The sequence below is a fragment of the Orcinus orca genome, chromosome 12, assembly GCF_937001465.1.
Source record: "Orcinus orca chromosome 12, mOrcOrc1.1, whole genome shotgun sequence".
NCBI lineage: Eukaryota > Metazoa > Chordata > Mammalia > Artiodactyla > Delphinidae > Orcinus > Orcinus orca.
Genome location: NC_064570.1, coordinates 9,979,811 through 9,996,291, shown reverse-complemented (window position 1 = coordinate 9,996,291; position 16,481 = coordinate 9,979,811). Strand labels below are relative to the sequence as shown.

Here is a 16,481-nt window from a genome sequence, read left to right as displayed (position 1 = left end):
CAAGGTGTATTTGTATCCCATGTCTGAAATGATAGTTCTAAAATAAGGTTGGAGGGTATGAAGTGATTTTACAGTGTGTTTCCAAAGAGCTAAGCATCTAACGAGGCTAGATGCTTGGCCTCCAGGATGCTAATTGGAAACAGAGGGCCAGAGAATTCAGTGTTAAATTTTAATAGCGATCTCAGTCGTTTTCACTAGAGCATTTATGGTAAATATTCAGAAATGTGTGCACGTGCTGGCTTACTTTGTACAGTATTTGCAGCTGTATTTTACTCTAGAGCTTATAAATTCAGTGACACTGACCAGTGACCAGTCAAATGCTCCTCTCTAACACCAGACCTGGCACGAGGAGTCACTGCCCTTAAGAAAGTTAGGGTCTAGTTGGAGAGAGAAAAAGAAAAACCGCATGCCAGGATTTGATATTCAGTATTCTAAAAAGGAGAAGAGACACTATTTCTGCGTTTGAAGATCATGAGAGACTTTTTGAAAGACCATCAAGCTGCCGTTTTAACCTGTGCTTCAAGCCCATGGGAAGTCACAATGAGAAATCATTAACTGTATCGTATAAAAATCCTTAAACAGGAGACCTGAACTCATCTCATTGATGGAAATATCTTCTCTGTTTCTAATTCAGTGTTTATCCTCATCCTCTCTTGGGGCACTTCTGAGCAAGAGATGCCCAGTGTGTGTGACGCTTTGCAGTTTTCTACCAATGGCTGATATAATACCGTCAACTAATTGTATTGAGAACCGTAGCTGAGAGTATTTTGGAGTTGATTTGCTTTTTTAAAAAACCCACTTATTTAATTAAACAAGGGAGTAAAATTTTCTAACTTATTCCCAGTTCAAGACAGTAAGACATCACCAGCATTGACTGAATTTATCCTTTAGTAAACTAACTTATCAGATAAATTGATTACCATCAAAACCAAAGATGTCTCTAGAGGTAGTAAATCATAATATATGAACATCAAGTATTTTTAGGGAGGATCATATATAGTATGCAGACATATTTATACTTAATGTTGTATGTCTATTTTATATATTTGCAGATCTCTAAAAATTCCTCCTGTGCTCCTTCCTGGCATGTTCTTATATACGTTCCTCTGTCACTGCCCTCCCCCACCCTATCCCATCATGTCAATCAGGAACATATTTGTGCTCTATGTTAATTCATAAGTGTTTCTCTTGTCGGAGTCTGATAGGATTGTTATTGCTCCCCGGTGGCATTTCGTTCTAAGCACAGTGAAATCTCTTGTACTTGTCACTTGGGTTAGAATGAAAATTTTACATGGGCGGAGGGTGGAAGGATGATGGTTACAGAGGGGAAAGTCTTTGCAGGGAACTTGCATTTAAATTAAATTTTAAAGTAAAACAAGCTTTTCCAAAAAGCGGCATTGATTTTCTAAATATAAACTAACCACTGATAGTAGGGGTTGTATTATTTTGGGTGTGCTGGAAAGTATTCGGCATTCTGAGTGATGTCAGATATTGAAAACCGAACTTGATCGCAAGATTTTGCCAAATCAAATTGTCATGGCAAAATATTGAATTTACTATGCATGAGCCCATGAAGTCATTGCCTTAGCAGTCATTCCATCAATAAAGAGGAAGGATGTAAGGAATGCTGTGGGGCAGGGGGACTCCAGCCCCTTAAAAGAGTCCTCCCCGCAATTACCTTACCTGCCAGCTTTCCAGCAAGATAAATGGAAGCACTGTAGCTTGAAGGTGGCTTGGTTAGAATGAGATGCAGGAAGGTCTCTCTGTTCTTCACAGGCATCATAGATCTGATAGTACTTATAAAAGAAGAATAGAGTTGGTGCCCTGCTGACTAAATTGTCCTCTAGAGGGGTATTCGTTACAGAGCTTCTTTGTTAACTAGGCTGAATGTTTAAACCACTGTTGAACTTCTTTTATTAACGTTTTAAGATAGCTATACATATGGATACCCTAAGTATCTGCAGGGCGGGAATATTTCTCTATAATTTACATATAAAAGATACGTGTGTGTATAACAGTAATATAGAAATTATATCTTTTTATTACTCTTCTGTTACACTGAGGTGTAGTCAGCACTGAAATTCTGATGACTTGTGAACACTAAGAAAGCCACCATTTTTATATTTTTCTCTTGATATTTCTTCGATCAGCTTGTTGAACAACAGAAATGTTTTTCATGCCTTTGCAGCTTGAATGAAGCTCTCTTAACACCCATCCGTGTCACTTTTTCAACCATGACATGGAATTTTAAGGGAGGACAGGGAAGGAATTTATAGGTACTGTAGAGAATTTTAAAATTTTCCAAGTAACAGTTTGTTTTTTTATGAAGAAAGATTTGCATAAAATTATTTAACTTCAAATAGTGATGTCTTTAAAAACTGAATCTATGTTGTCTTTTCTGTTGAATTCTGTATTGTAGTATAATAGAAGATAAAGATTTTATATCTAGTTATGCACCAATTTTTTTTCTTTAAAGAAATCATGAAAAGCATATTTCCTCCCAACTGATTCTTATGTGATAGACCCTTATTTATGCATGATATACATTTGTTAGGTATTAGAGAGTATATCTGTACACGGAGCCCACCACCCATTCTTAACCAGGGGCTGATACCGTTAAAGAGGAAAATGCTATGTGGCTCCCACTCAGGTTTTCCAGGCGGGTGTAGATGTGGAGTCGGTCCCTGTTCTTGGTGAAGCTTGTATAATTCCTGACACACAGGTCACCATGCATTTCAGCTGAGACCTGTCCTTCTTTTGTTTCCCCCAAGGAGGAGGCAAAGGCATTAGAGGCTATACTAGATACCGCAGGTCGGCACACTTTTTCTGTAAGGGCCGGATAGTAAATCGTTTTAGGCTTTGAGGGCTACCATCTCTGTCAAGGTCTCCATTGTGGCCCAAAGGGAGCCATAGACAATGCATAAAAGGAATGGCTGTGACTGTGTTCCGGTAAGATGTTGTATACACCGAAATTTGAATTTCAGATATTTTTAATATATCACAAAATATTACTCTTTTTTATTTGTTTGTTTGTTTGTTTATTTATTTATTTATTTTGTGGTACGCGGGCCTCTCACTGTTGTGGCCTCTCCCGTTGCGGAGCACAGGCTCCGGACGCGCAGGCTCAACGGCCATGGCTCACGGGCCCAGCTGCTCCACGGCATGTGGGATCTTCCCAGACCGGGGCACGAACCCGTGTCCCCTGCATCGGCAGGCGGACTCTCAACCACTGCGCCACCAGGGAAGCCCCACAAAATATTACTCTTGATTTTTTTTCAGTCATTTAAAAATGTTTGGCTTACAGGTGGAGCCGGAATAGGTAGGGTCTGCTTTTAGCCCTCAGGCCATAGCTTGCCTTGTCCTGGAGCCCACAGGTGTGTCCCTTCGCACTTCTGTGAATTGGTTATATCAGGTTAGGAAGGGAATGCTTTAGGGGCAGGTACTTTAAGAATTACCCAGGACCCAGCCACTCTTCTAGACCCCCCGCCCTCCCTGGCTCTGAGATGGTGGGGGTGGGGTGGGGGGCAGATGTCAGGCAACTCAGCATTCAGCCTGGGGTGGGAGGAATGGGTGGAATCCTGTCCTGTTGTCCCTTTCAGCATTTAGCACCTCTGCATGTGTGCATGTGCACACATCTATTAGCTTAAGTTTTGTTTCCAGGAACTCAGATAATTGCCTTGATTGCTGAAGTGTGAATCCTTTCTACATTGGATGTAGCATATTACTTGCTTAATAATCTTCCTCTGTTTCTACCTGGCTTCACAAAAAATTCTGAAAGTCTGAATCGAACTATTGTTGAACCCAGTAATCAAGCTGAATACAATGTTTTACCAGCTGAACATGTGCAAAATCATGCATCTCATGTGCCCTAAGTAGAGATGTTTATATATTTTTTCTCTGAATTCTGAAAATGTGGTTCAGTTTGCCCCATTTTGTTTTGGAGATGATACTTTTTCTAGGAGGTGATATTTTCAGTCACCTGCTACTATTAATGTTTCTTACTTATAAGCTCAGTTATATGACATTGAAGATTACTCTATTTTACTTAAATGTTATTCTTCTTAGCATAAGAAATTTTTGTTTTTCTGTAACATTCATTTTTTTGTGAGATTTTCATCAGCTCTTCTTTAGAACGTGTTTTTTAATCATTGGCAATTTTGCTGTTAATAAAAGAGAAGTTAATTATATAACAGATGGTTAACAGATAAACTTTCCAGGAGGCTAGGATCCTGATTCTGAGTTTGCTTTGTGACATTTTGGGGTACCCTGAAGAGCTCTAACCAGCTCTGCTTTACCTGGCCCCCTTTGTACTTCCTGGTCTAGATTCATTCTTCAAATCCTAAGCATCTTCCTCCACCAGTTTCCAAAGCCCTAGTTTTAGCAGTCCCAGTAGTAAGCAGTGAGGTAAAATTAAACATTAATAAAATTGCATGAGTGGAAGATGTCAATTAGTGTTGAATATGCTTTGCAGACAGTAGCATAACCTGGTATTTCTGATCCCATTCTGCAGTATTTAGTCCTAGATTATCAAGGCAAATATCTTTTATCCTGCCTCTCAGTCTTTAGGGCTCATTCAGCACCTAGCTCCGGGTCTCACCTGGGTTTGCAGACTTAGTGATCTGGGAGCCCAGCCATTGCGGCAGGCCTGCACTGATGTACTGACTCCTGCTGGTGGGGGCCGTGGCACATGCCCTAGAGCCACAGCCATGAGGAAGACAGAGTAAAGGCTCTGTCCTTTCACTCTGATGAGGGTGTGGAAGACAGTTTCCTCCTTCCTCTTCTCTCAACCTCCCTTCATAATCTTTAGCAGATGTCGCCTGTCCTCAGTGGTGTAACTAGTAACAATAACCTTGACTCTCTGATCTTTGGTTTCTGTGTCTGTCAAATGAGGATTTTAATAACTGCCTAGAGGTTGTTATGATAAAATTACAGGACCTTAAAGATTGTTTGTGTAGCTTAAAACTGTATAAAAAGTAAGTTATAACATTAGGACTCATTTCTGCCAACATAACTTCAAAGGGATTTATTGTCACAGTATGAGATAAAAATACACATCACTCTTTTACTATAAGAGCACTTTTGCAATTACCTAAAATGTAAGAATTTCTCACCACAAGGTTTGGTTACAATTTTGACTATTATGTTAGAAGATCATAGTTTGAAATTCAGACAGTCCTCCAATGTTGATTTCTAAACAGGAGGATCCAAAGCCTATAGTTTTCAGCTTACTGAAGTAATCATTTACGAATCAGGCATTCCATTCGGATGGTATATCACCGCATAAAGTGCTTTTCCTGTGAGTCTTTGACAGGTTTGTTGGACTAGATGCTGACAGCTTACAGGAAAGCTATAGGATAGTTCAATGAAAGGGAGGTACAACTTTACTCACTTTTTAGCGATAGATCAGATCCTATGGGTTCAACTTACAAGAGACCTCATTAAAGTCTTCTGATAACAAGTGGCCGTGCTCTGAATTTTGGGCGTTATCTAGAAAAACTTTGAAGGGGGCATTGTTATGATTTTCAAATAGTGTTCTGAACAGGTATTGGTCCAAGTATGTGTTATTCTATAAATGCATGCTATTTCTTTCTTTCTTAGGACCTGTCTGGCTCCATTGATGACCTCCCCACGGGAACGGAAGCAACTTTGAGCTCAGCAGTCAGTGCATCCGGGTCCACAAGCAGCCAAGGGGATCAGAGCAACCCAGCTCAGTCGCCTTTCTCTCCACACGCATCTCCCCATCTCTCCAGCATCCCTGGGGGCCCATCGCCTTCTCCTGTCGGCTCTCCTGTAGGAAGCAACCAGTCACGATCTGGCCCAATTTCTCCTGCAAGTATTCCAGGTACTCACTTCTTAATGATTATTATTTTACTCTGTAGTAAATACAGACCTAGTGTTCATCAATAACAACATGCATACCATTCTTTCTTTTACTATTTAAAAACCTAATGATGGGACCACATATTAGGAGCATAGCTGTGAATTATCACCAAAGTATACAAGCATCCCAGTTCCTAAATATACTTGACTAATGACTGTAAACACCTAATTAATAAAATCAGCAATTACTTTGATATTTTCAGTTCGCACATTTACCTTAGCTTATGCCAGAAAATTATTTATTCTCTTAGCATATGTTTTGTGATGATTCTGTTAACTAAGCTCCTGTGTTGATAAGTGCCACGAAAGTGAGATCATGGGTAGCACTAGCCTTAGTTTTTAGGCTTCTATTTAATTTATACCATGGCAGTTATTTTCTAAAATATCTTTAGTGTTTATACTTCTTGTCTTAATTTGCCAGCACACATTCAAGGCCTTGTTATTTATACAAATTCTTGCCTTCTAATTTTTATATAAGAAGTGCATGTTCCAATTAACCTCTTGCATTCAGCTATTTCAGTAGTCATACTACTTCTGTATCTTTTGCTTCCTTTATTATGTGCGTGGGGTTATGTATTTGTTTACTTATTTGTCAGTTGCCTCATCCTATCCCAGCTGTCTTTCTTATATCAAACATCATTCATTCAAACCCACCAAGCAACTAGCTTTCCTTTATCTGCAAAGTAGGTGTAATTTTTTTTCTGTGTAAATTTTGCTAGCGTGATGCAGGTGGCTGGCTGCCAGAAAAGTACTTTTTACTAATCTATCAGAATTGATATTGAATTGCTGATAAATTTCCTGATAGGTTGTTCTATTATCTTAAAAACATGGGTGGCAGTTTTAACCCTTTTTACTATTTTGCTCCTTTTATATTTTAAATACATGTTGTCTGTGTATAAACATATGTATGAACGTATGAAAAATGCTAATTATGAAACGTAACTCAAATGAGTACTCATGACTCACGATCCAATTTAAGAATTGGAATATTGCCAGTGTTGTTTCTACCTGTGTGTTCCTTCCTTTTCTTCAGCCCTATAACTCTCCCCAGCCTCAGATATTCTCTGAATGTATTTTAAATCATTCTTTTTGGATTATTTGGAGTTTTTAAAGAATTTTATTACGAACATTCATAGAGTACGTATTGTTAGTTTTATTTAGTTTTGAGCTTTATAGAAATGTATCATATTTAAGTGACTATATAATTTATCCACCAAGCTGAGGCACCTTTGAGCTCTTAAGGGTTGCTATTAATAATTGAAGTAGAACAGGTATAAACCAGGAAGATTCTGGGCAAATCATGAAGTATGGTCACCCCAGTAATACCATATGTGGCCTTCTCCACTTAGCTTTTTTGACTAAATGTTATGTGCCTAGGATCCATATTTTAAACTACCTATAATTTTGATACACTTTATTGACGGCATCTTGATGTTTACCTTTCTTTCAAAAATATTTGTCCTCATAATGATTGTAATAAAACCTGGATTTACCTGCTTTTAATATTTTTAAAGCTATGACTGCTATGTATTTCAGAATTCCTTAGGCAATTTTTGGTATTGAGGTGGTTTTTGACGTATCGCCTACCTAAACACTGGAAAGTTATATGTAAAATACTAAGTTTGTCAAAGAACCCACTCCATTTTTCTGAATTGCATCCAGAGGACTTTTCTTAATAACTTAAATGAAAACTTTTCTGAGACATCAAGATATTTTAGTTTTCCATTTAAAATTCCTAGCATGGGTAGTTCACCATCTGATGATTTTCATACATATACTTATCATTCCAGATGGGGATTCTGAAACTTTTATTTCACTGTTTGGATTTTGGTACTGTATAGAACACACAAAACGCAACAAAAGAGCTCAGTTTGGGTACGTGATATCACATTAGAGGTAGATGTAATTGGTCTAAGAGTCTGGTACTTAGTTGTGTTTTGCACAGGGTAAGGTTGGTCAGTGGATTACGATTCTGATGACCTCTATTAGCCCTGTCACAAATGAGGCCTGTCCTTCACAGTACCTTCAGGGGAGGACCTGAATGTGAGTTTTCTCTGCTGACTTCCTAGGGAGGTGAGTTTTTAATAGAAAGCTTTCAGCTTTCTTGGAAATGATGTTTAAGGCTAACAGTTTGTTTTGTAAACTTGTGTCAGAAATTCTGACTGCCCAGGGCCAGGGCCTACGTTTCATTTCATCATATTGCAGCCTATATTACTCTGCACGATGCTTGATAAAACTATTCAGTGAAATTTAGTACAGGGATAAAATTACATAGTAAAAGTTCCACTTGTGTTCAGAGGCACGCTATTCAGATAAATCCAGAATTATCTCTGCTGAGTGTAAAGCTGTAGAGTAATAGAGTTATATAAAACGTGGCAAATAGAACATTTCTTTAATGTCAGTGTTATTCCAAGGGGAATAAACTCTGAGAAAATCTGGTGAGCAGTTTTGGCATTTATTCACCTTTCTCCCAGGTGTGGAATGACAAATAACATCTGAGCTGGATGGACTTTCCTAACCATCTGATCCCACCTCCTCGTTTTATTGCCACTTACCAGCTGTGTAACCTTGGACAAGCCTCTAAGCCTCCTTATGCCTCAGTTTCTGCATCTGTAAAGATAATAACCACATCTCATAGGATTACTGTCAAGATTAAATGTGTTAATATATATAAAGCAGGCACATGGTAAGCGTTCAGTGCACGGTAATGATGGTTGTGATTACGGTTATTATTATTCACACTGAGATGTAGAGACTTGTCCATGATCATCACTGTCCGGAACACCACAAGTGGTTTTGGCTACAAGTCTTCTGATTCTTAATCCAGTAGTGTTCTTGTACCATTCAGAAGACACGTATATAAAGTTTCCAGTGATGATTTGCTGTGTGTGCTGAGGTTATTCGATAGGACCGCTAGAACTAGCCATGGAAGCGCGATATATTTTCACAAAGTTGAAACCATCTTTCTCCTGACCTGAAAAAACAGATAGGTCAGCGGTCGCTCTTCTGGGAGGCTGGGTCTGAGACGGTTAAGAAGGGACAGAAGACAAGCGTTGAAACCCCTGCTTCGCTCAGATCGTAGGCAGGTAGACTTCTGCGTGAGGTGATAGGCAGGCAGTGTAGCATAAAATTTACCAATAGCTGCAGTTCAGAATCCTGGGTTATTTCTCACACTTTCTGCATGTATTGAGACAACGTGAGTCCCACCCGCTCCGTGTTCCCAGCCAGGGCTGCCACATGCACTTGAGCAGGTTGCTCACTGGACCAGGGACATGGGCCCGGGGAGTAAATGGCAGTGAAGCGTCGGCGGCTCTCCTGGGGGAAGGGGCACCCTTTGTAATTCATACAGCGGAGCCGCAGAGCTATCAGCAGTCTTGTCCTGGACCTCTTGGTAGTCATCCTCGTGGCTTGAGTACAGATACCACCTGTTTCTCTACTCTTTTCCCCAGCTAAGCTCAGGGACAATCAAACATACATTTTTGGTAGACGCTCATCAAACATTTTATGTGGTGTTATTTTACGGGGATTTGTTAAAAATCATGCAGGTTTTATTGAAAAACATTTTGGTCTTCTGCTTCCCTCCGTTTAGCCTATATGCCCTTCTTTTAAAAAGTTCTTTTAAATACGTTTTTGTGAACTTTGTCATAAATAATAAAACCACACTTTAGAGACGATCGTAACGTTGATTATTTGGGGGGTTGTTATTTAACTAAATGCAGACACCCTTCCTTAGAGAATAAATGAGCCCTTAGGCTGATTGAGTAGTCTCACCTCCTCCTTTTCCCATCTCTAGCCCTTATGTTAAATTTCGTTGGTCTGTACCTTAGAGTCTGAGATCATTTCCGATCTACCTACATTTGCTTCTGAGTCTGAACCAATGAAATGCAAATGTCCGGTAAAGATTACATGGTTTCTCACCCAGGGCATGATACTCAGACTGCTTTTTTTGGGGAACATCTGTTTGGAATTTCCCTTTATTTTTCTGTCTGTAGCCTTTTGCTTTCTTTTCTCCCCCTTCCTTCCTCTCATTCCCAGCACTGACTTGTTTTTCCTGCCCTTACTTCTCTCCCATTAACTCCTGTTATATCTTGCTAGTGCCTCTCCATGCGTCACACAGATTGGCTCGTTCACTCATTGTCTCTCCAGCAAGGCACTGTTAAAATGAGCAGCTGTTGTGTAGCTGACAGCTGGGGTGAGGCAAAGCCAAAATGTTGTGCGGCCTCTTCCTGGTGTTGCTTTCCCAGGGTTTTTTGAAAAAGTGCAACCGTCTTTCTCCATCTCTACTCTGGTAAATAAAATTGACAGCTAATGAGAAGTATCCCAGAGGTAGATGAACAGAAGCCCACTAAAGCATCCCGAATGACTGAATCTGTTTCTTGCCTGTTAAACCTTTTCTCCACCCACTGCAAATTTGCCCTCCTATCATGCTGCCTCACAAACATTGTGAGTATCATGAGAACAACTACTGTGATACACCGGCACATCAGCCCTGGTACATCCCTCCCTAACTCAGTGGGGCTTTTCCTTCCTGCGTTCTTTTGAAAAGCAGGATGGAGATTTTCTGTGGTAAGTAGCCACATGGATTCTCTCCCTTTGTTTGCACATTACTGGGCTGCAGCATTGCAGCTGTCTATGGTTAGAAGGGAAAGGATTCAGCCTGGTTGTTTAATCTAAACAAGCATTTGAGAACAGAAATGTATACGTTGTACGTTCAGTGCCATTGTACATTTTCCGGGTTTTTACTTAATGTTTCATTTCTCTCTCCTCTTGATATATTTATATTTAGAAACAGAAATGAAATATCCCCATCTTTCTAATTGTTAGTGTGCATGTATGTACACATTTAAATAAAGCAAATCTAACGTAGGGTGCAGTTGATTCCGAAATGTATGATATTAAACATTTTGTTTCCCTTCTAATAAATGATCCCATTGCATTGCTTCCTGGGTTACAGCCGAGAGTTATTGACCTTGATTTAAGGAGGATAAACTATTGGGTCTTGAATGTATTGTGTAGGTCTTACACTGGGCCTGATTCGTCCTAACACATAGTGGAGGCTGACACAGCACAACGGCAGAATGCATTGCTGTTGCCAAAAGATTTAGTGGATGTTAATTTCACTTGTCTTGCCTCCAGAACCAACCACTGCAGTTTACTAACAAAGCAAAAATGTAAATAAGCTGAACGGTTTTTATTTTTATTTTATTGGCCGAAGGCTTTTGTCAGCTTTTTCCTCCACGTGCTCTAAGCAGCAACAGTGTTTAAATATTCAGAAAGGTGAACATCTGGTGGGGGCTGCTGATAGGCAGGCGGATATTAACTGTTCGTAGCCTAATAAACAGTTTTGTTTATAAAAACTTTAAATGTTCAGACTGTTGAGGTTAGTTCATCGGTTTTATTATCAAAGATCTAAGGAAGGATAGAACCTGTAAATTCCTGAATAGATTTTTCCCCACTCTGTTTTTTAGCATTTGGCATTTGTGCCAAGTCCAGTTTTAGGTGGAGCTAAGTCACTTTCATCTGACAGCCGAAGGGCTATTGATTATTGTAGACTAGGACCCCAGATAGAAAATTAGGTATTCACAGTAGTGTCGTGATGAGGAGACATTTCTTTCCAACCATTCTTTTTCTGGCATAGTATTAGGTGTTTATTATGAGAAGACCAATCAAAGTCAACATTTTCCTAGCTGTCATGGACAGAAATAAAATAAAGTTTCATCAAATACGAGAGTAAAACTCCCTCCTTTTAAGTTTTATGTGCTTTGCTGTTGGAGGTGTCTCACCTCCCGCCTTGCCCCTCCCCAGATTGACTGCTGGCCAAAGGAGAGCACGAGGCCGTGGGTCAGGGTGTTCTAAGAGCTGAGAGATGTAAAGGAAGAAGAAGGGCAAGGGGAGAGTGGTCTTTCATCAGTCTTTTAAGAGCTGCCCTCCTTGCTCCAGTCTTTTTCCATTCATGCCTCCCGCCCCCAGAAGCTCTCCTTTCCCTCCCTCTCCAGCCAGCTGGAGCCTCCCCCATGAGCATCTCTGCCCATGTGCCTCCCCAGGTGGAGCTGCTCTGTCCCTCTTTACTTACATAGACTCATACCTGGCAAATAAGTTGCTGTCCTTTGAAAAGGACCACAGGTTTTAAGAGCCTGCAGAAATGGCTTTGCCAGAGATAGCCCTTCCACTTTCATAAAGCACCAGTTACTTTATGGTTAAGCCTGATTCTCTGAAGCTTTATCATGTCAGTTCCCAGATGGTGAGCGATGCATCCAGCGTACCAACTAACCATAATGAATTTGTGCCCCTCAGGAAAATCTTAGACACTAAAAGAATGAATTCCAAAAAAGGTAGCACGTATTAGATTAAATATGGAAAATAACTCTTTGGACAGCGTTGTGGTTTATTTAGAGTTCTTCTGTACAAGTGCTCACCTGGTTTACCCTCTGCTTTGAAAGTGAGAGCTAAGTAGATCTCTGTAGGAGCTGATATAGCTGCAGATACAAACAAGAAGATATTCTGGTCAAAAAAGCTAATTTTCTTGCTTAATTTGACATTCAGACAAGCAAATTCTGGAAGGATGCTATAATGGGAAAGAGAAAAATGAATTGCAGTTAGGAGTTAGTCATAGGCTGGAGTGAACAGGAAGGATTTTAGTGAGAGGAAATGATAGTTCCTGGTCTAATTTGTCAAGATTAGTACCTAAAAAATGAACACCGGAGGGTGTAAATCAGTGTCTCTCTCTTTTTTAATCCATTCCCCTGGGATTTTTAGAACTCTTAGGGCTCAAGCCCAACCCATCCTAAATAAGTAAAATTTTCACTTTTTAATTTATCCTTGCTTAATAAAACTCAGGGTCAAATTATGAGCTAATTTCTATATGTAAGGGGTTCTAAACCAGTTTCCTTTCATGATAACAGCAGGATCTCTAAAATTTTTTATTGAAAGTCTGCACAGTCACCCTACCTGGTAATCTGATTTTGAAACATCTATCAAGTGTTCTTTTTTGGCTTCACTCGCAGTAGAAATCCTGCAACAGCTTGTTGCAAGGAACATGCATGCTGCTTATTGGCAAGCTGTGCAGGAAAAAAAAAAATCTTAAACACAAAATGCCATTGATATATTCGTGTTTTTAATCTGTGGCAGCCCAGAAAACATTGATTCAGCACTTCTACAAACCAAAGAGAACTTCAGCCAGTATTTTTTTTCCCTTACAAAGTAAAATATTTGTGTGTTATACAAAGCAGTAATTTCAGATCCTTTCCAAATGATGCTTAGCAATACTTTAAAAAAGCAACAATGTATTTTGTCTTTTAGAGAGATGCCATTGCAGCTCTCTGTGGCTTGGTTACTGGTTATTAGAGCCTCCCCCTTTAAGATACTAATTTAAAATTCAGCCAGGATCCTGGCTGTACCTTGGTCTCCTGCTGTTTCTAAAGGGCAGGTTCCCCACTGCTGACCTGCAGCCAGACCCTTGCATTTGCAGCAGCTGCTCCAGGATTCTTAGCTACCCTGCCCTTTAGAGGTCCCTCCTGACCCAAGGCAGGTATCCTGATAAACTGGGGAATGAGTATGTCTCCTTCTTTTCCAAAAGTAGAAATCGTTCCAGTTCTTCCATCCCAACAAATTTCAAAGTAAGCCTTTTATCCTCCTCCTCTCACATTCAGAAATGAGAGCACGGGGATTTTCTCAAAATACACAGTCCCACTTGGTTTTGCTCCCCCTCTTAGTTAAAATTAAGTCAGGCAGTTCAGTTTAAACTCTCCTCTCATTTTCCATTCCCTTTCTTTGATCTTCTGCATATGAAAATGTAGGAAAGCCTGTGTCATCAAGGTCATATTCTGTGCCTCATCCTGCTCTGTAAGATCCGCAGTAACGAATGTGCTGACGTGCTGTATCCAGCAGTCCACTCCCACTTCTCCACGATTTCTTTTTTTACGTTATTCACTGAAGAAGCACTTCAGACACCTTGTTCACTGTTTGTTTTCATTTCTTGAGCTAAATGGACTGTCACTGTTCTCGACTTGTGCTTCACTGAGTATTGTTGCTTCTTTTTCTTTTTTTTTTTTTTTTTGCGATACACGGGCCTCTCACTGCTGTGGCCTCTCCCGTTGCGGAGCACAGGCTCCGGATGCACAGGCTCAGCGGCCATGGCTCACGGGCCCAGCCGCTCCGTGGCATGTGGGATCTTCCCGGACCGGGGCACGAACCCGTGTCCCCTGCATCAGCAGGCGGACTCTCAACCACTGCACCACCAGGGAAGCCCTGTTGCTTCTTGAAGCAGCATTGCGCTGCCGCTGTTGGAACGCTATTGGCATCGAACTGCTGTATTTTCTGTCTTCTCTGGGAATCAGGAATCGGAAGGAAGGGGCACAAAAGCTTTTAGGGACTAATTTTAGCCTAGAAGTAAAAGTTTCAAAAGTCATTGAGCTACATTTTGGAAAACGGTGATAAAGCAAATAGTTATTACAGTCAAGATGTTCCTAAAGTTGATTCCACAAACTTTTGATGTGTTACTCTATTTTCTAAAGGGAAGAAATAGTAGTTGTGAAAGGAACAAAACCATTTTACAAGGAGTGTCATGCTTATTTACCTATATCCTGATAATCCCGGAGCCAGGATTATTATGATGTGTTGATTGATTATAGCTGTTATGTCTCCTACTAATCAGTTTCATCACTTATTCTCAGTTCACACACTTGCACCTTTGATTTCTCTTCCATAACAGGGTGATACGGGTTGTTATTGACTAATGAAGAACAGAATTGGTTTCAGCAAGAGACAAACAGAATGCTGACACCAATCCTAAAGTGCATTAATCTTTAATAATCCACATCTGCTTGTTTATAAATGATATAACCAGGGATTGTTAATGTTGATACTCTCCCTTCCAAACAGAAAGCGACATAGGAGTTTGTACTTGGAAACTACGGTAAATGTATACATACCTGAGTGCCAAGAATGTGGCCGTGCTGAGGATGCCAAATGGATTAATTCATTGAATTTTTTTTTTTTAGTAGCATGTTGCACTTTCACTATTGGGTAATCAGGTGATATCCTGAGGAAAGCCCATTAGCCCAACTGCTCATTTTCTTCTCTCATTCATTAATTCAGCAAAGTGCTGAATGCATCCTATGCTGTGGGCATGTTTCTAGAACTGGAGAAAAATACACTGAATATAAATGACAAAGGGACCTGTCCTCATGAAACTTAAGTTCTAATGAGAAAGACAGGAAATACACAAACAGTATTGGGTTGGCCAAAAGGCTCGTTCGTTTTTTTCTGTACGATGCCTGTAGTAGCACTCAATTGTCTTTAACTTCATTCGAAACAGTTTTGTTAGATTGTATGTGACAGCTGTCATATCAGCGTGAATTTAAAAAAAGACTTATCAGAATTGGTGAATTTTTGTGTATCCATTTTAATATTGAAGTTGGAAGAAAAAAGCAACATTTTCGGCATATTATGCTTTATTATTTCAGGAAAGGTAAAAATGCAACTGAAACGCAAAAAAAGATTTGTGCAGTATATGGAGAAGATGCTGTGACTGATCAAACATGTCAAAAGTGGTTTGCGAAGTTTCATGCTGGAGATTTCTCGCTGGACGATGCTCCACTGTCGGGTAGACCAGTTGAAGTTGATAGCGATCAAATTGAGACATTAATTGAGAACAATCAACGCTACACCATGCAGGAGATAGCCGACATACTCAAAATATACAAATGAAGCATTGAAAACCATTTGCACTAGCTTGGTTATGTTCATTGCTTTGATGTTTGGGTTAAGTGTAAATTAAGCAAAAACAAAACCTCTTGACTATATTTCAGCATGCGATTCTCTACTTAAATGTAATGAAAACGTTCTTTTTTTTTTTTTTTTGACTTGAAACATCACCCGTTTATTATCTCACAGATCTGTAGGTTGTAAGTCTGGCACTGTGTGGTTGGATTCTCCGCTGAGGGTCTTACAACATCAAAGTGTTGACAGGGCTGTGTAGCTTTCCAGAAGCCCTGGGGAAGAATCTGCTTCTAAGTTCACTAAGGTTGTCAGAATTCAGTTTCTTGTGGTTGTAGGACTGAGGTCCCTGTTTCCTTGACACGTGGCCCCAGCCGTCTTCTGGCCAGCAACATTAAATTGGTCTCGCTCTTCAGATTTCTCTGATTTTCCCTCTGCCTTGCTCTTCAGCTTTTAAGGGCTCAGGTGACTACACTTTGTCTATGCAGAAGTTCAGGATAATCTGCCTATTTTAAGATCTGTTGATTGTTAACCTAATTTAGGAACTGCAGAGTTCCCTTTGTCATGTAAGGTAGTGTATTCGCAGTCATCCTGGGGATTTAGGCATGGGATTTTTTGTTGGAGGTTGGGACATAATTCTCTCCGGCATAGTGTCTTACAAAGAGCAAAGGATATCGTAATGAAAACGTTCCGTTTTTAAAACAAATTGTGACAGGCGATGAAAAGTGGATACTGTACAATAATGTGGAACAGAAGAGATCGTGGGGCAGGTGACGTGAACCACCACCAACCACACCAAAGGCCAGTCTTCATCCAGAGAAGTTGATGTTGTGTATATGGTGGGATTGGAAGGGAGTCCTCTATTATGAGCTCCTTCCGGAAAA

The 16,481-nt window shown here is 40.1% G+C and overlaps 1 protein-coding gene across 4 annotated transcripts in view; it reads left to right on the top strand.

Annotated features, from left to right (window-relative positions):
• ARID1B (AT-rich interaction domain 1B) overlaps window positions 1–16,481 on the top strand; it is a 412,194-nt gene that overhangs the window by 283,531 nt on the left and 112,182 nt on the right. For all 4 annotated transcript variants that reach the window (XM_033404288.2, XM_033404280.2, XM_033404248.2 and 1 more), the window contains one exon: window positions 5,599–5,842. In XM_033404288.2, the coding sequence (XP_033260179.2) occupies window positions 5,599–5,842 (244 nt within the window). The remainder of the gene's footprint in view (window positions 1–5,598; window positions 5,843–16,481) is intronic.